Source organism: Vulpes vulpes, chromosome 14, assembly GCF_048418805.1.
Source record: "Vulpes vulpes isolate BD-2025 chromosome 14, VulVul3, whole genome shotgun sequence".
Lineage (NCBI taxonomy): Eukaryota > Metazoa > Chordata > Mammalia > Carnivora > Canidae > Vulpes > Vulpes vulpes.
The window spans coordinates 14112563-14131053 of NC_132793.1; the positions used below are offsets into that span (position 1 = coordinate 14112563).

The 18491-nt window shown below is 56.8% G+C and overlaps 1 protein-coding gene across 2 annotated transcripts; it reads left to right on the plus strand.

The window, feature by feature from the left end:
• The first annotated feature begins 866 nt into the window (after nucleotides 1-866).
• SLC35C2 (solute carrier family 35 member C2) lies at nucleotides 867-14144 on the plus strand. Of its 2 annotated transcripts, none has more exons than XM_072735726.1 (10): nucleotides 867-949; nucleotides 5761-6136; nucleotides 6764-6914; nucleotides 7822-7885; nucleotides 8583-8655; nucleotides 9179-9347; nucleotides 9432-9515; nucleotides 11789-11964; nucleotides 13093-13222; nucleotides 13549-14144. In XM_072735726.1, exons 2-10 carry the CDS (start codon nucleotides 6017-6019, stop codon nucleotides 13689-13691), a joined length of 1110 nt encoding a protein of 369 aa, XP_072591827.1. In that variant the 5' UTR covers nucleotides 867-949; nucleotides 5761-6016; the 3' UTR covers nucleotides 13692-14144. The 2 variants fall into 2 exon arrangements, with proteins under 2 accessions (XP_072591827.1, XP_072591828.1); XM_072735727.1 differs by having other exon boundaries at nucleotides 879-949; nucleotides 7650-7885.
• The last annotated feature ends 4347 nt before the right edge of the window (nucleotides 14145-18491 follow it).

Consider the following 18491-nt stretch of genomic DNA (forward strand, 5'->3'; position numbering starts at 1 on the left):
GACCTCCTAGTGGCTCATGTGCCAGGCTCCGCTTCTTTTAATCTATCCTTCAAGATCAGTGAGATCTGAATTTCCTAGCTGCCATTTTTGAGACTACTGCAACCCGCCCCACAGCTACTTTTCCAACCACAGCTTTTGTTAACTCCCCTTATAAACAACTGGGCTTCAAGCCAGGCTGCAGCCTTCTCCTCTCCCCATTTCTTCTGCCCCAGACACTCTCCTCGCCACCCCCACTTATTGAAATTAAGATAATTCTTAGAAAGTTTCAGGGACACAAAATGTCTCACGAAATGTGTATTATCTCCCATGGATCGCCTAAGTCGTAAAATGTAATGCCCCTGACTTATCACTCCCCAGCAGATTTAAACTCTGGGAAGAAAAAGCCCATGAGAGATTTATCTCTTGTGGCTCGTCGGTTGCTCCAATAGAAGTAAACAGATGGCTATTTTCTGTCTGCCCCCGGGTGCGCATGAATCGGCAGCACGCTTGGGGCACCGGAGACAGGCCGTAGAGCGCAAGAGACAGAAGGAACGAAAGTACAGGGGGTGCTGGGTGGGTGATGAGTGGTCCGCGGGCCCGCCTCCAGGGCCCCGCCTCCAGAGCCCCGCCCCCAGAGCTCCGCCTCCAGGGCCCCGCCTCCAGGGCCCCGCCTCCAGAGCCCCGCCCCCAGAGCTCCGCCTCCAGGGCCCCGCCCCCAGGGCCCCGCCCCCAGGGCTCCGCCTCCAGGGCCCCGCCTCCAGAGCCCCGCCCCCAGGGCTCCGCCTCCAGGGCCCCGCCCCCAGGGCTCCGCCTCCAGGGCCCCGCCTCCAGGGCCCCGCCTCCAGGGCCCCGCCCCCCAGAGCCCCGCCCCGCCCCCCGGCGGCTTCAGGCGGAAGTGCCCCCACCCCGCGGCGACGCCCCGCCTCACACTTCCGGCGGGAGGATCCGGTCCGGAGCGCCCGCGGCCGAGGTGAGTGGGGGCGCGCGGCGGGCCCTGCGCGCGCTCCCGAGGGCGGGGGAGGGCGGGCCGGGGCCGGGAGCGGGGTCCCGGCTGGGCTCTGCGCGCCGTGGCACGCCCGGGCTCCCGTCCCCCCCGGGCCCCGGCGTCCGCGCCGTGGACGCGCCGGGGCCTCCACGCACCCTCCCCGGCCGCCTGCCGCGCGCGCTTCCCCGGCGCCTCCTGCCCGACCCCGGCGGGTCCCGACCCCGCCCCGAGGCCGCGGCCGGGTGGGGTGGGAGTGCGGGGCGCGCGGTAAACACGTGGGCACACAGGGCCACGTCAGGTGGCGGGAGGTGCCGGGAGGACGGGCGGCCGGCCGTCGAGGAGGCTGCCGCCGAGCGAAGGTCCGCGGAAGAGGGGCGGCCCGTGCAAAGGACACGGGCTCGGCGGGCCTGGCGGGGGGCCAGGGGCCAGCGTGGCGGGCGCGGGGGCAGGCGTGGGAACGAGGCCGCGCCGGAGCGGAGGCCGGGTGCTGGAAGGCCCTCCTCGCCGGCCTGCGGGGCGGGAGCGTCGGGATTCGCCCGCCCCTGGGGTGTGAGGGCGTGGCCGCTCCCGCTGCCCGGCGCACTCCGGGCTCTCCAGGCTCTCGGGGAAGGAGGGAGCAGGGACGCCAGTTAGGAGGCCGCTAGTCCTAGGTGAGGGATGAGCGCGGCCCAGACTGATGACGGCCGAGCACACGGGGAGACGGTGCTGGTCTCCACCTGTCTACCACAAACAACAGTTCTGGTTGTCACAACTTGGGGTGAGGAGGGGGGGCTGCTCTAGGCACCTAGTAGGTAGAGACCAGGATCGCTCCCAGGTCTCTTACAATGCACACAGAATCACCTGGCCCCAAATACCAGTAATGCCAAGATTGAGAAACCCAGGTACAAGGAAAGTGTGGGCCTTAAGGTGCATTAGGCGTCCGCAGGGATCCGGGAGGAGGACCTGGCAGGGAGTGGTGGGAGGAAGGAAGGAAAGAGCGGTCAGGGATGAGGTCGTCATCCATTTGAGGACGTGGGCTTAAGGAACCTGGTGTCTCATGCTGGCATTTACTAATGACTTTGGACTAAGTTGGGGGCACCTTCAGTGTGAGGTATCATGAGTGGAGCTGCCAAGTAGACTGGAGCGGACAGGAAAGGATAGGGCTAATGGAAAGAATCTAGAAAGTCCCTGGAATGTCCGGTAGATGAGATGAGATCACTCAAGGGAGAATGGAGGGAAGAGAAGGCAGGATCCAGCACTCAGGCAGTCAACTTTGACAGGTTGGTTGAGCAGTGAAGAAGGCCAGGAGTCCAGAAAAGCAGAAGAAAAAGCAAGAGAGTGTGGTGTGGCATCCAAGAGGCTTTCCCAGGAGGAGGAAGTGGTCAGTTGTATAAGGTGCTGATAACAACAGGGACTTGGTCCTCAGAGGGGCAACAAGGAAGAAGATGTGGTGACTCCATGGAGCAGTGGGGAAGTGAGTTTGGGCTGCAGGGAAGTAGGGATGGTAGTTCTGGGGGCCTTGGTGGAGTTTTGCTGTAAGGCAGCAAAAGCCAGGAGGGTATGAGCCCTTGCCACAAGCCAGCATCAAGTGCTGTACCCAACTCCCCTCCCAAGAGGTAGGTGATTCTGTCCTCCTTTATTGTTGAGGAAGCTGAGGCCCAGAGTTCAGGTAGTTCAGGGGTCACAAAGTTGCCAGAAGAGCCAGGACTGGCTCCCAGGTCTTTCTTACTACATGGATGGTGCACCAGCTCTACCCTGATGTGGCTGCTGCTCCCAGCCAGGCTGCCCCTTGGGGAACACAATGCAGAATATGGAATTCCTTTCTTGGCAAGCCAGATTTGAAAAAGACCATTAGCCCCTTTAAGCCTGCTTTCCCTAGTCATAAAAGAAGGGTGGGGACCTTATCAGTTACATATCTCTATTTCCAATGCTGAGTATACAGTAGTGCTTAATAAATGGCCATTGAGTAAAATGGCTAGATGATTTCCAAGAGCCCTTCTAGCTGAGGTCTGATTTTGTGTTTGAGAGTAGGTGGCTGATGATAAGAGAATGAGTGTTAACTTGGAGATAGTGCTCCCTGGGGCCGGGGTTGTCCTAGGGACTTTTTTGGAGGTGAGGTACCTGCATGGGCTGAAGGAAGGGTGGGATTTGAACAAGAGGGCAGGGGGTGGGGGTTGGCACAGATCGCAGTGTTGGAACAGGAACTGCACCAAAAGCAGAAGATGCAAGAGGTTGACTTATGGAAAGGTACAGACTGCCCCATCATGGGCCGGAATCATAGGGAGCAAGTGCTAGAATGCCCTGTGGTTGCCTGTGTGCTGGAAGCTGTCATTCTCAGCAGGGAGTCCTTTGGCCTCCTATGACATTTGGCTGTATCTGGAGACACTTTTGGTTGTCACAACTTGGGATGAGGAGGGGGGGCTGCTATAGGCATCTAGTAAGTAGAGACCAGGATCGCTCCTAGATCTCTTAAAATGCACATAGAATCACCTGGCCCCAAATATCAGTAATGTCAAGATTGAGAAACCCAGGTATAAGGAGTGTGGGCCTTAAGGTCCATTAGGCGTAGGTTTGGTGCCTGTGCAGCCCCCTCTCTAGCTGTGCAAGCAAGAGCCTGAGGGTGGGAGATGCAGGGAGAAGTGCAAGAGACTAACCTGATGTGTCATGCTGGGGAGAGAGGATGGCGGCCTGGAGAGCAGTGGTGGAAGTCAGGAGATGTGACCATATAGGGGATGTTTAAGACTGAAATGAAAATACATGCTGATTGAATGTGGGCTGAGGGAGCAAGGAATCAGGATGGGAACCAGATATCTGGGCTGAGCAACCAGGCAAATGGAGGTGCCACTGGCAGAAGAGGGGCAGGTTCGGATGGCTCCTGGGAAACAGGAGTCATGCTGGGCAGGCCAGGAGTAAATGCCTGGTACTAGACATCCAGGCATGGAAGGAAGAGTAGGCCACTGGTTGTTCTTCTGGAGTTGACGGGGAGATGTCAACGTAACTGATAATAAAAGGTAATTGAGAATAGAATGTGTTTCTCTCTGTAATTTCCGGGAACAAGGATGCTGGAGGCCACAGTGAAGTAGTGCATGCTTCCACCACCCAGAAGGAACATGTAGCCACCATGCACAGTGCCACAGCCACGTTGTGTGGGCAGCTGCACAACCATGTGTGCCACTGCTGTAGATGGCGTGGTTTCTCCAAACTCTCTATCAAAGACACTTCTTTCTCTCCTCCATGTACATGGCAAATGTACTCTTGGAAATTGCAGTGCATAGTAGAACCATGGAAAAACTGCTCTGCATTACATGGAAAACAGTTGGGTTCTGGGGGTGCCTGGCTGCCTCAATCAGTAGAGCACACGACTTTTGATCTCAGGGTTGGCGTTTGAGCCCCACACTGAGGATAGAATTTACTTAAAAGAAACACACACACACAGTTGGGTTCTAGGTTCAGGTCATTATACCTACATGGATTGTCACAGTTACGAAGGCCGCAGAGCAATTCTTAGTTCTGTGGGCTATTGCCCTGCCCTCATAGACCCTCCGCATCACTAACAGCTAGGAGAGATCCCCCAAAACACCCCACAGGTTTCCAAAGTTCCCCTCAAGAGAACCTCAGCCCTACAGTATCCTCCCAGCAAAGCCTTCTGCTAGCTCCCCTTTTGCCTCAGGGGAGGGGCAATGATATCCCAGCTTCCAGGGTACAGAATGGAATGAAATTACTCCCTTTGGGAAGGACTGGGGGTGGAGGAAGTAGGTATGTCTGATCAGATGGGTCTAGGAAGGCTTTGGGAAGGAGGTGGCATTTTAGCAGATTGGGAACGTCTCAGACTGGGGGGACACACACGAAGCAGCTGCAGGAGTGATGACTATAGACCTGGGGGTCCGCCAGGTCTCAGAGCCCCAGGCCGTGGATGCTCATTAGGGTTGGCTAGATTGGTAGGCTGGCCTGGGTTTAGTTTGCCAAGACCCTAAGGCAGACCCCACCTCTAGGGGAGTGGTCTTTAGAGGCTAAGGGCCGGGTTGGTATTGGTTTCCCGGTCCATTTTTAATGCCTTAAAGATCAGATCAGTCCCCTGAAAACCGAGTGTCTGCTCTCTCGCACTGAATCATCGAACCATATGGACAGCTCACAGTGTGCCCCAGTGGGCACAAGACTACCCATGGTCCCCGTCTTCCTGGAGCTCACAACCTCCCAGGGGACAGACCCCACACAGATCAGCATGCCCTGCACAGGTACACCAGAAGAAAAGTAGGGGAGCCATGAGAGCAGCCCCATCAAGGAGTGGTAGTTCCTGAGGAAGTGACAGGTGAGCTGAAGCTGAGTAGCATCAGCGGAGAGAAGAATGGAGCCGGGGCGGCCTGTCGGTTCCTTCAGGCAGTAGGAGAGAGCCTGTGTGTGGGGTGAACTGAGGCAGCCGAGGGGAGGGGACGGAGAGCCTGGAGCTGAAGCTGGAGAGCCCAGCAGGGACAGATCAGGACGGCTTAGCCGACAGGAAGGCTTTTGGTCTTTATCATAAGAGCACTGGGAGCCACTGAAGGGCTGACATCTGATCTGACATGATCAGATTTACGTTTTTAAAAGGTCACTTTGGCGGCAACTCATGGATAACAGCTTGAGGCGACAGAGTAGACGTGACTGGCGCTCTGTGAGCCCATGCTGGGCTGCACCCCTTCCTGCCCCCCCCCCCCCCCCCCCCCCCCCCCCCCCCCCCCCCCCCGCTCTGGTCTGCTTCCTGCGGGCAGGGGTGGGGTGGACCAGTCCTGGGGCAGCCTGTGCTCTGCTGAGCCACCCACACTTCCTTTCCATTTCTCTAGCCTCCGACCTGGGGACCCGTGAGCCCTGCATCCACTTGATCATGGAGAGAGTTGGCTCGGGCCACCAGCCCCTTAGGTGAGGACTCTGCCTGGGGCTCCGTGGATGATTCCGAATCATGGAGGCGAAGAAGACTCCCCCAGCCCGGAGACCTTGTTGAAAGTCGAGGCCCAGCGTGGGTGGCTCTTCCCACAGCTGTCTTCGGGGGGAGCTGCCTGCCCCCACTGACCCAGAGCCAGGGAGTTGCAGCTTCCCCGGATGGGGAAGTGGGCCCTTGACGTGGCCTTTGTGTGGAAGGCGGTATTGACTCTGGGGCTGGTCCTCCTCTACTACTGCTTCTCCATCGGCATCACCTTCTACAACAAATGGCTGACGAAGGTAATGGGAGGCCTTGCAGTGCAGGGGCCTGGGTGGGAAGGGGCTGTGGCCATGGCTACAGTGTCCCCTAATATTTATCAACAGGTTGGCCCAGGCTTCAGCTAATCAGACTGGAAGCCAGGCACACTAGTGGTAGGAGAGGGCCCAAGAGCCCTACCACAGCTGGGTTCCCCGCAAATGGGTAGAACAAGGGGAGATCAGGGAAAGGGGAGACACCAAGGGTGAGCTACAGTAACTTGGGATTAAGGCAGCAGCTGTTTGCCCTGTAGAGAAGTAGTTGAGTACTTTAATAACTGATCAAGCCACACTGGCCAGCAGTGGCTGTTACCAGGGGAGGGGCTGGAGCAGGAAGCTAACAGGCCTATGGAAGCGGTGGGGACAGTAAGTACCCTGGTCCCATTGACCCCTGGTCTGCCACCTGCTCTCTGTGTGATCTCCAGAGCTGGAACTAGGAGTCTGTCCTCCCAAGTGATTGCAGTTGGGGGGAAAGCCCCTTGGCTGCTGCAGAGCCCTGCTGAACCACCCGGTTAGCACCACTGCCACCAGACTAGGGTGAGGAGGGAAGGGAAGTGCCAGGCAGGGGCCACTATAAACCGCGTCGGTCTGTCTGTGCTTTGGGCTCTGCAGAGCTTCCACTTCCCGCTCTTCATGACGATGCTGCACCTGGCCGTGATCTTCCTGTTCTCTGCCCTGTCCAGGGCACTGGTTCAGTGCTCCAGTCACAGGGCCCGCGTGGTGCTGAGCTGGACGGACTACCTCAGGAGAGTAGCTCCCACAGGTACGGGGCTGGGCAGTGGCCCTGGGCAGGCGGGGGCTGGAGGAGGGTCGCTTGGAAAGCCACGGGAGCCTTGTTGGCACAGAGCAGAGACCCTCTCCCCCTCCCCACTTCACTCCTCTCTGCCTACCTCCCCCAGCCCTACTTCTGCCTCTTGTGTCCTCCCCAGACCCCACCACCACACACACACACACACACACACACACACACACACACACACACACAAAACACACATGCTCACACGCGCAGAAAAGGCCTTCGACGCAGCATTGGTCTTGACCATTTACCCCAAGCCCATTCCTGTCCCAGAGGCAGCCGTGAGCAGTCCCTGCCCTCACCTTGTTACAGTGGGATGAGAAGGGGCACCCTGGGACACACGGGGGAAGCAGCTCAGGCCTGGCAGGGAGGGCTTCCCAGAGATCGAGAGTTTAGTGCCTGTGCAGGTCTGCAAGGGAACCGAAAGTGTCAGGGTGCTGAGAACTCGGCGCTGGTGAGAAGTAGAAGGAAAGAGCAGGTGGCAGCGACAGACACTCCGGCAGCAGGGCCCCCACGAGGAGTGTGTCTTATATCCTGAGGGAGGAGAAGCCACCCGGAAGAGTTGCTCATGAAGGATGACAGGACTGGATTAATACCCTCCGGGGACATTCACGATACCCAGCAAGTGGGAAGCACAGCGCCCCGGCCAGCCAGGACTGCAGTCCCAGTGCTGGAACAGAACCCCCTCCCTTTTTTGGCCAGGAGTTAACCCTTCAGTTGCTGTGAAAGGAAGGCCCAGGGGCCCGAGAGAAAGCCGGGGTGTTCAGGGCAAAGCAGGGGGCACCGGGGGCCTCGTGGAAGTGTTTGAACAACTGGCACACCCATGCCGGCCTGCCCCGGCTGCGTGGTCCGGTGGGTAACCCTGTCTCCACAGCGCTGGCAACGGCACTTGACGTGGGCTTGTCCAACTGGAGCTTCCTCTACATCACCGTCTCGCTGTGAGTAGCGCCACGCCCAGCCCCTCCCTCCAGTTCAGGCGCTCCTGTAACCTCCTCTGAGCACCGGGCCTGGGCCTGCTGCTCCGCCACTCTGTGTGCCGGCCCTTGCTCTCAGCCCCTGACTTCCTGACACCCAGCAGCTCCCCAGGAAGCTGACAGCTTTTGCAGTGGACTCAGCTCGGAGGGGTGCTGTGCTTGCCTGCCTGGTGGCCTGGGGAGGCCAGAGGCTCAGACAGCCCGGTGACAGTCATGCAGGGGAGGAAGGGCCCTGGCCAGCGCTTAGTACACGCAGCTGCACAGAGGGGCAGGTGTGACAGTTGTGTCTCATCTGTGACCCTGTGTTACGGGCGTCCCTGCCTTCTCTCCCTCCTCCCTCTGTCCTTCCTTAACCCAGTCTCCACGGAGGGGCAGGTGAGTAAGAGGACTTGGTGACCTTGGTGTCCACCCCGCAGCCTTTTCTCTCTGGCGATAGAGGCTCCTGCGTCAGAGATTTCTTCCCATTAAAGGTCACGTATCAGCCCAGATGCCTCAGGCCGCCTTCCTTTGGTCTTTCGTACTCAGGTTGCCCAGCTGCCCCCAGGGAAGTCAGAGGTCCCACAGCCTCCTGCCTTCTGCAGCATAGGCCATGAGCACGTCTCCTGGTGGCAGGCCTGAGTCCTGGCCCCCAGCGGTGCATCATGGGTAATCTGTCCTGCAGGTACACGATGACCAAGTCTTCCGCTGTCCTCTTCATCTTGATCTTCTCTCTGATCTTCAAGCTGGAGGAGCTGGTGAGGCCCCAGCTCCCCTTGTCCCTCCTACCCCAAGGGGTGTCCAAGCAGTGGCTCATCATTGTATGTGACAGAGGAGACCAGCCCAGCCCGGCAATAAATCCTGTTGCTGAGGAAGGACCTAGGACAGGTCACTGCTGAGAATACTTAGCAGTCGACGTGGCATCACGACCACAAGAATGAGGGAAGGAGAAAGGGTCAAGGATAGGGGCCAGGAGGAAGGGGGGCTTGGGGGCAGTCGCCCTTTGTCTGCTAGGTCCAGGGCACCAGGGGGTCCTCCCAGGGACCTACAGCAGCTATAGGAAAGCACTTCAGAAGTTTAGGTCAAATAGGAATGCTGGGTACATGTCCACTGAACGTCAGCCCTGCCTGTATGATGGGGAGGAGCTGACCTGGACCCGTGAGGTGGCAGGGAGAAGGGTTCCTTGTTCCAGGGTCAGCCAACATAGCTGCCGAGCCCGAGCTCCAAGTGTGAGGAACTCAGGACCCTGCAATCAGTTACCACTGCTCCCCATCCTAATAGCGTGCAGCCCTGGTCCTGGTGGTCCTCCTCATCGCCGGGGGCCTTTTCATGTTCACGTACAAGTCCACACAGTTCAACGTGGAGGGCTTTGCCTTGGTGCTGGGGGCCTCATTCATCGGTGGCATTCGCTGGACCCTCACCCAGATGCTCCTGCAGAAGGCGGAACTTGGTGAGAGAGAGGGGCCCAAGAACCAGGCAGGGTGGGGTCAGGCTGGGCCAGGCTTCATGACTGACCCTTGTCCCCATTCCGCAGGGCTCCAGAACCCCATTGACACCATGTTCCACCTGCAGCCACTTATGTTTCTGGGGCTCTTCCCTCTCTTCGCGATATTTGAAGGTACGCTGGGTTGTCCATCTTGGGGGTACCCCCCACCCCTGCTCTGAGCCCAGCACCATGGTAGCTGCAGGGGTTACAGAGATCAAATATGGGTCCATCCATTGGCAGTGCCTGGTTTAAGAGCTGGGCAGACATTAAACCAAATGACCGGAATCCATCATGAAAAATGCTTACAAAGTGTCTATAAAAGACAACAGACCAGGGCAGCCCAGGTGGCTCAGTGGTTTAGCGCAGCCTTCAGCCCAGAGCGTGATCCTGGGGACCTGGGATTGAGTCCCACATCGGGCTCCCTGCAGAGCCTGCTTCTCCCTCTGCCTGTGTTTCTGCCTCTCTCTCTCTCTCTCTCTCTCTCTGTCTCTCTCATGAATAAATAAATAAAATCTTTTTAAAAAGACAACAGATGATAAAGAGAGTGGATGTGTACAGCCCAACAGGTATGCCTGGGCTGTTCTGATCATTTTCAGCATACCAACTCTCATACTCCCACAAACCCCATATGGCAGTACTGTCATTATGCCCATCGTGCAGGTCAAAGAAACTAGTAGAAGTAAAGATTACCTTGCCCAACCAGCCAGAATTTGGTTCCAGCAACTGGTTCCTGAGTCCTTCCTCTTAACCATGTTGATGTATTCTTTCTCAGAAGGAGCAGAGGGCCAGGAATCATTCCAGGACGCTAGGGTGGAAAGCCAAGTCAAAAAGACTTCCCAGGCCATGTATTTTGTAGGCTAGATGAGCCTTTACCAGGCTAGCAGGGGCAGGGCATCAGAGGAAGTGGGATCAGTAGGTTCAGAGGGGGAAATGGGTGGGATGGTGTGTGCGGCCCTGGCCATGGCATAGGAGGCTGGGTAGGAGAGCCACCTGCCCACCATTACCTCCCAGAGAAGAGGAGAGGCGGGGAGAACTGTCTAGGCTGCAAGTGCACGCCACCTTCCTTCCTTGCTCCCTCCCAGGTTTTGAGATTAGTTTTGTCCCTGTTTATCCTTCTTCCTTCTGTCCTCAGGGTTATTAAAGAGAATGCTGTCCCACACGCATTTAAGTTTCAGGCAGTGAAGCGTCTCCAACCTCCCTGAGAAAATTATTGTGCAGCCCCGTTATCCAGGAAGCTTCTGCTCTGCAGCCTCGTTTTCCTCCTTGTTAACATCTCCCCCTACCCTTACCTTCTGCCCCCTGCACCACACAGCACGCTCCCTCCCGTCCTGGCCATGGATACCCTTCCCCATCTCTGCACACCCTCAGCCGAAAGCTCCGGTAGTTGTCACTTAGCAAAGCTGCATGGATTTAGCTTCTTTAATCTTTTCTGGTAAATTAATCCCCCAAGCGCCTTCATTACTTATGTTGCTCTTTCCTGAATTCCCTTCAATTTGCCAACGCCTTTGCAGTACTGCTGAGCCCAGCACCAGACAAGGTGTCCTACATTGAGAGGCTGTTTGCCTGGGAGGGACTGTCACTCTGTATTTCTTTGGTGCTTCCCTCCAAAAACCTCCCAAGTGCTCGGCCAGCCTCCAGCCCCCACGGGTGTCTCCGCTGTGCCTAGCTCGGGCCCTTTCCTGCACAGACAGACCCACGAAGTCATTCTCTCCAAGGGATAGTGTTGGAGGGCCAGGAATCCTCTGAAAGTCGAGCCAGACTTGGTGTGTGGGTGCCCACGTGGGTGTCTCTAGAACAAAGCTTTGCCCTATATTTGTATGTGTGCATTTACTTTTTGAGAACCGTTCATCAAGTTATGCTGTCTGAGAAATGCCGGGCTAGGTGAAACTCTCGTTTTATCACCAAGAGGAACGGGCTTCTAAAGGGGGCACATCTCAGTCTAGTCCCACAGCTGTGTGAGGCAAGACCCGGATTAAAGTGGAGAAGGTTTGGGAAGATAAAATGTGGCCCTGTCAATAGATGGCCCACCTGAAATTGAGAGTGAGGGTTTGCCACAGTGGCCCAGCACAGACAGCCATCACTCGATGGGCCATCCCGCCTCTCTTTGGCCCACTACTTACCACAGCTGCCAAGACCATGTGAAGTCACCCTCCTTCCCCAAGATGGACAGGTGCGCCTGCCTGATTCTCCATCAGCGCCATGCCCTCTACCCTAGCCCAGAAGCTCTCTGGAGGCCATCACTGCTTCCCCAGCTCCCCAAGTGTCAGGGTTCTCTGCCTCGTCCCATCCCCATCCTCCGGGCCACAGTGAATGTGCAGGTGTGTTGGGGATGGGTCACTGCCACATGCTGGGTCTCCTGCTCCCTGGGGAGGGTGAGGCCCCCAACTCTCTACCTTTGCTTTCAGGTCTCCATTTGTCCACGTCTGAGAAGATCTTCCGTTTCCAAGACACAGGGCTGCTCCTGCGAGTACTAGGGAGCCTCTTCCTTGGAGGGATTCTCGCCTTCGGTCTGGGCTTCTCAGAGTTCCTCCTGGTCTCTAGAACCTCCAGCCTCACTCTCTCCATTGCTGGCATTTTTAAGGTGCAGACTTGGGGGTGGCTCCAGTCCTGTCTTACAGTGCATCCCAGCTCCTAAGCCCCAGACCCCAGCAGAGAAGAGACAGAAGTGCCTGATTAGGGTGCTGTGTGCCTTGGTCTTGTCTGAAGCTCCCTCCTATGGTGGCTGCAGCCCTGTGGGGGAGGAGGGGAGTGGTAGTCATCCCCCCCGCTTCACAGATGGGCGCTCCTACCCAAGGATACAGCCAGCAGGTGGCCAAGCTGGGATTCTGACTCCACTGGGCCTGGTTGCATTCTCGTTTTACCATGAATGCCCGCTCTTGGTCATTTGGCAGTGGCCTGGAGCCATGGGTTGAAAAGCCCCATCCAGACTCATTGGGAGAGTTCTGTGATTGATTGGTGATGTCTGCTGTGGTCACAGCAAGGGACAATACTAGCATGCGTGCCGCGCCGTGTGTTTGCCTGTTTTGCCTTTACTGTTGCTAGACAGCACACATGCCTGTGCTCTCAGGCTTCCCCCTCCCCTGCCACCTCTCACCCCATCCTACTCCATGCTCCGGCCCATGAGGGCAGGGAACAGTTTCTCCTTGACTAGACAGGCACTGATGTAGAGCAGTGTTGCCTAAACCCAGAACCGTAAGTCTCCCCAAGGGGCTTAGGAAGAGGCGTGAGCTGTGGTTCTCAGAATGAGTCATCCCACCAGTGCCGTTTGCAGCCACTGTGTTTGCAGAACCCTGTGGCCATTGTGTGTCTTGTGGAGCCTGGTGTGATGCTGTATTCTCCTGTGGCAGCATCGGGCTCTCCATTGTGGGTGCCTTCTGGAAGCACAGCTGTTCGTTTCTCCTGTGGACGTGGCTGGGGGCTGAACCCCGTGCTCCCTGTCCTGGGTTTGCTTTGCCTTTATAACCCTGACAGAACAGTGTGCAGAGCACCTCCCTTGCTGCATCTTAGTGGCACACAGAGAGAAAAGCAGGCCTGGCCCCCTGAGCTGAGGGAAACCACCCTGGGCTGCTGGCCCGCCCGCACACCCAAGCCTCAGGGGTTTGGGCAGCTCAGCCTCTCCCTATGGTCATGCCCCTGCTGTCCACCCTCCTTGCAAAGGAGCCAACTCCTCCTCCTGATGACTTCCCCCTTCCTGCCCCTCTGCCCTCAGGAAGTCTGCACTCTACTGCTGGCAGCTCATCTGCTGGGGGATCAGATCAGCCTCCTGAACTGGCTGGGCTTCGCCCTCTGCCTCTCGGGCATATCCCTGCATGTTGCTCTCAAAGCCTTGCACTCTAGAGGTAACCAGAGCCCCTTCCAGAAGCCTCTTTCCTGATGACGCTCTCATTGTGACTCAGCCACTCTGATCTCCCTTCCACCTGGCCCTGGGTCTGCAACCACCCAGCCAAGAAAGGCAGGTGGCCCTCAACTTGCCCAGAGCAGTTCCAGCCAGGTGGCTCTCTGCAGCTGCCTCTGTACTGGCTGCGCCTCCACCAGGAAGTGAGCCTGGTGGTTCTATCTCCAGGGAGAGGGGGGAGTAGCTAGGGCCCGGGTGACTCAACATATGCATCAAAAGACACCCAGAAAACCACTATTGGGTTGACAACTGGTTTCTCTCTGTCCCTAGGTGATGGTGGCCCTAAACCCTTGAAGGGGCTGGGCTCCCACCCTGACCTACAGCTGCTGCTCCGGAGTAGCCGGCCAGAGGAAGATGACAATGAGGAGGAGGAGGAGGAGGAGGAGTACTTTGTGGCCCAAGGGCAGCAGTGACCAGCCGGAGACCAGCTGGGAACCAGGCTGCTCCCAAGCCTCACACCTCACACCAGCTTAGGGACCCAGATGGCTCTTCACAACAGCTGGGGAGCAGTGGGCCAGGATTCTCCTGGGCTGGGCCTTGGGGAGCACGTGAACACACAGCCAGGCTCAGTCAGGTAGCTGATGGAACAGAGGGGCTGAGCACCAGACCAGAGCAGGGCCCAGGCCACGCTGGAATCACAGCAAGACAAGGGAACAGGCTGGTCTCAGCTGCTTGCCAGGCTCTGCCAGCCAAGGTGATTTCCTAGGGCAGAGCAGGAGAGCAGGTTTCTAAGAGGTCTGGTTTAGACTGCAGCGCAGTTGGGAAGGGGAGATGGAGAGGCTGGAGCCTCATCACCTGGAGAGCGTCTTTTCTCAGAGAGCAGATCTATTTATAGTTTGGAAATAAAGGATTTACGGTCCACTGGCCACTTCGCGTTGCCTGGAGGTTCGGGGGGCGCAGGAGGGGGCGGTGTGGGCCATGCTCTCCCCTTCTTTCCCTGCCTAGGGCCTTCTTCAGATGACTGGTCAGACTCTGAGCTTCCTGCACCTCTTGGGTTCCTGTTTGAGCCCCAGTGCCCTCTCGCTTACCTGCAGGCAGGAAGAAAATGGGTATGGAGCACCGTTCTGGGGCTTTTAGTGCTTTCACAGCCTGGATTTGAGTTCTGTCACTTACTAGTTGTGTGACCTTAAGCAAATTACTTAACCTCTTTCTACCACAGTATTTGTATCTGCGAAATGGGAATAATCTCAGTTGTTCGGAACATGGAGTCAATATGGGTAACAGATTCAATCATATATAAGTGTTTGCAAATCATTTCAACAAGCGTGGAACCAGACCCAAATGAGTGACGGAACTAGGATTCACAGCCAGGTCTGTGTGCCAACCTAGGCCCGTGGAGCGCAGGTGGAATGGCTTATGGGCCTCCGGACCCTGAGCTTTCTGCTCACCTACCTTGGACCGGCCACGGGCCCCTCTACCTGCAGTCTTTATAAAATGGGAAGGCTGGGCTGAGATCCTGGCTCTGAGGTGCCAGGATCCCTGAAGCCTGGCCTGCTCCTGCGAGCTGGCTCCCCTGCTGACTCCCCCGCGGAGGCCAAGTACTCCCAGGCAGAAGTGCTTTTAGGCACTCACAGCAGGTGGCGCCATTGCACCACGTGGTGCCCCGGGCACCCCCTTGGCCAGCCAGCCCTCACCATACAAATCCAGGCTGGGGTCCTTGGAAGAGGACCATGGAGTCTTAAGGTGGGGGCCAGGGTGGGGCTTGTTATGAACTGTTCTAATCACATTGGAGCCACAAAAGCTCACTCTGTTAAGCCTAGAAAAATAGTTCTACTTTAGAAACAGGTCAACAAACTTCTGTAAAGGGCCGGATGGTCCCTGTTGGCCCTCCCCTCATAGCAGGAAGGCACACAGGCACAAAAGGGCATGGCTCTCTTCCATGGAAACCTTACTTACAAAAACAGGATTCTGCTTGCAGGCTCTAGTGCCAACCCCTGCTGTGGAAGAACCTTAAGAATGATTGAGACCCACTCGCAGTCTTCCAGCGGGAGAAACTGAGGCCTAGGAGGGGGACTGACTAGCCTGAGGACCCCAGATCTCCAGGCTCTGGAGGAATTAGAGCAAGATCTGTGTCACAATGCAGACAGACTTCCCTTTGAGAATGGAGGTTAGACACCAAGGGCTCCCCTGAGGTGGGGCCTTATCTTTGCCTGCACCTCTGCCCCCCCTTGGATTTTTCCAGCTCAGAGGAAGCTCATGTGCTCCACACGCTCCACACTGGAGGACGGAGGACGACGTGGGGAGCCAGCAAAGAGGAGGGGCCAGGGCCTCCTGCCTCTGCCAGAGAGGCTGCTCCTGGGCGGGAGAGCCTGCCACAGCCCCGCAGGCTCAGGTGGATGAGAGCTTCCTGTCTGCTCCCCCCTCTGTCCCCCCTCTCCCCGCACACGGAGTAAGCACTGCTGTCTGGTGCAGTAATTACAGGGTGCAGAGCCAGGCCCGCACCGCCCGCATACTGGGTTCAATGACAGCCCCTCACTTAGCAGCAATTACCAGCTGAGCCTGGAGGAAGCCCCCGACTCCTCCCCCACCCAGCCCACCCAATCCCCTGGCCTCCCAGGCCAGACAGTGGCCACTCTGGGCTGCGAGCCCCAGAAGCACCCATGCTATCTGCAGCCATTGCATCTCACGGCTGCAGCGTCGCCATGGCAACTTGGTGCTTGCACAGGTTGAGGGAAGCTGAGGATGTGACTTGTCTCTCTAAGGCTGTGGCGTCTGTCCCCACGCAGCCTCCCAACTCTGGGGCTTCTGCAGAGGGAGGAAGGAGGGCTGACCTGCAGGTTCAAGTTTTAAGTGCTTACATGCCCACCGTCTCTCCCAGGGCCTGCAGTGGAAAGAAGGTTAATGCCCCTGATATATGAGGATGTCTGCAGTTGGGGTCAAGGTGTGGAGAAGAAGCCGCTGGGTCTGCCTGTGGGGGAGACCCGAGACAGGAGCAGGACCGAAATGCCTTCCTCTTCATTCTGGTAGCCTTCTCTGCCTGGGCTTGTGGGGGCTACCCCCATCCGGTTCTGCTCCTTGCTACTAAGAAAAACCTGAAAATCCCAGTGGCTGGAGAGTGGAGTCTCTTGGCACCAAGAGAATTGTCTTTGTGGTACTTGCTTTCTGTGTTGAGGAAATGTTAATGTTGGGCTGAGAGGAGTCCCCATCCCCAATCTATAATCCAGAGGACAGGGCAGCCCAGGTGGCTCAGCGGTTTAGCGCTGCCTTCAGCCCAGGGCGTGACTTGGAGACCTGGGATCGAGTCCCATGTCATGCTCCCTGCATGGAGCCTGCTTCTCCCTCTGCCTGTGTCTCTGACTCACTCTGTGTGTGTGTGTGTGTGTGTGTGTGTGTGTGTGTGTGTGTGTGTATTCTCATGAATAAATAAATAAAATCTTTTAAAAAAAAAAATCCAGAGGACAGGGTGGGGACTCCCAGGCCATCCATTTGGGCCGACCAAATGGACCACTCAGCGACCACTGGCCACGTGCTGGACGTTGTGCTGGACGTGGGTTAGGGATGGGTGTCCTTGGAGAGACAGTAAACCGGGCCCTCTCCCCCCAGCCCCAGGGAAGTGTGGAGGCAGGGGCCAAGGGATCTGGGGAAGAGATCAGAATGCACATTCCCTGGCCTCCCCAACTCCAGGCTATCTGTCCCCAACAACCCAGCGCAGTAGGGATGGATTGTACCTGTTTCAGAGCTGTGGAAACTAAGCTCGTGGAGGTTAAGCACCTCAATGACACAGAGCAGCTTCCGGACCCCACCAGACTTGGATTTTCCTCTCCTCTCAGCCCTGTGATGAGGTATGTGTCTTGGGTGTGTTGCTGATCCCCTCTGGGCCTGTCTCCTTGTCTGTTAAGAAGGAATAGTAATAATCCATATCTCTGAACGAAGCTATTGTGTAGATGAAATAGACTCACATATGTAAAACAGCATAGCACTGGGGACATGGTGACCACGCAGCAGATGTCAGCGTCCAGGGTTTAACATCACTTGCCGGGTGATGAAGCAAGGGAGAGGCGCCAGCACTGGAGCCCAGGCCCTTCAAACCATCCTGCCTACGATGCCCAGCACAGTGGAGACACTTAGATATTTGATCTGTGAAGGAATTTCCAAGAGTGGAAATTAAAGTGGGGATTTTCCAGGTTTTGGGGACCTCAGTCTATCTTCTAAATGATTCCCCCTGCAAGAGAAGACTGCCTGCTCCCCATCCCCAGCCAGCACCACCCATTCTTGCTGTCCCCCAGCCTCCCAGCCATCCCCTTGAGCCTTCACCCTAACCACGCAGCCCTGACATCAACCAGGGCCCTTTGCCCCTGCTTTGTAGCAACCAATTAGCCTGACTTCTGTTCCCATGGTTATTTACAGCTTCGTTGGCAACTAGTACATTTCCCAGAAACAGGCCCACAATGCTGGTCCCCCTGGCATCATCCCTCTGGCAGGACTGCCCCTTTCTCCTGGGTGTCTGATGAGGACTCTCCTGCTGGGACAACAGAGGGACAGACCAGAGAACCAAGAGGAAATGCACTAAGATGTATCAAGTAACTGTTCCTAGGGCATCCACCATGCCCTCTGCCCAGTGAGAACTGCTAGAGGTACAGAAGTCATTAAGACACGGTTGCTGTCCTCAGTGAACTTCTGCAGGGCTTTTTAATCCACTGGGTTCCCTGGGAAATAGACACAGAGCTGGAGATCAGTGTGGAGGACCTTGTTTAGAAAGTGCTCTGGGGTGGGGGGGGAACACCTGCAGAGGGGAGGAGAAGGAGATGGGTTTGGGCAGGGGGAGGAGTCCAGCTGTGAGAAGGTCCTGACAGAGAGCTCTGGAGAGGGGATAGCCCTTCAGACTCATCCCACGTTGGGGTGAGAGATTTGGACCTTTGCACTTCCACATTGATCGGTCACAGGCAGTGGGCCTACCCTGAGTGAAGGCATGGCTTTGGGTGAGGCAGTTGCCTTCCAATTTAGACAATCTCCAAAGAGGGCTGACTCTTGAGAACTATCTTCCAGCCAAGATCCCAGTGGCTGGGGCAATCAGTCTTTCAATCCCAGAGGGGGATCTGAGCAGCCCTTCACAGCATCCATCACTGCGAGGGCCATAGCCTGACTTCAGCTGACTTCAGAGATGACCAGAAATCTTTGAAGAGGGAAGCAACATCACATGTATGTGCATATACGCATTTTTCTGGGGGAGTCTCTTTGACCTCCAAAAGAATAAGAACTACTGGTCTTGGGAA

What these genes read in the sequence shown, in the direction of transcription:
- SLC35C2 (XM_072735726.1), top strand. Translation starts at nt 6,017, where the DNA reads ATGGGGAAGTGGGCCCTTGACGTGGCCTTTGTGTGGAAGGCGGTATTG. An exon ending in CCTGCAGAAGGCGGAACTTG is followed by an intron (nt 9,348 to 9,431) that starts GTGAGAGAGAGG and finishes CCCATTCCGCAG; the next exon opens with GGCTCCAGAACCCCATTGAC. An exon ending in CAAAGCCTTGCACTCTAGAG is followed by an intron (nt 13,223 to 13,548) that starts GTAACCAGAGCC and finishes CTCTGTCCCTAG; the next exon opens with GTGATGGTGGCCCTAAACCC.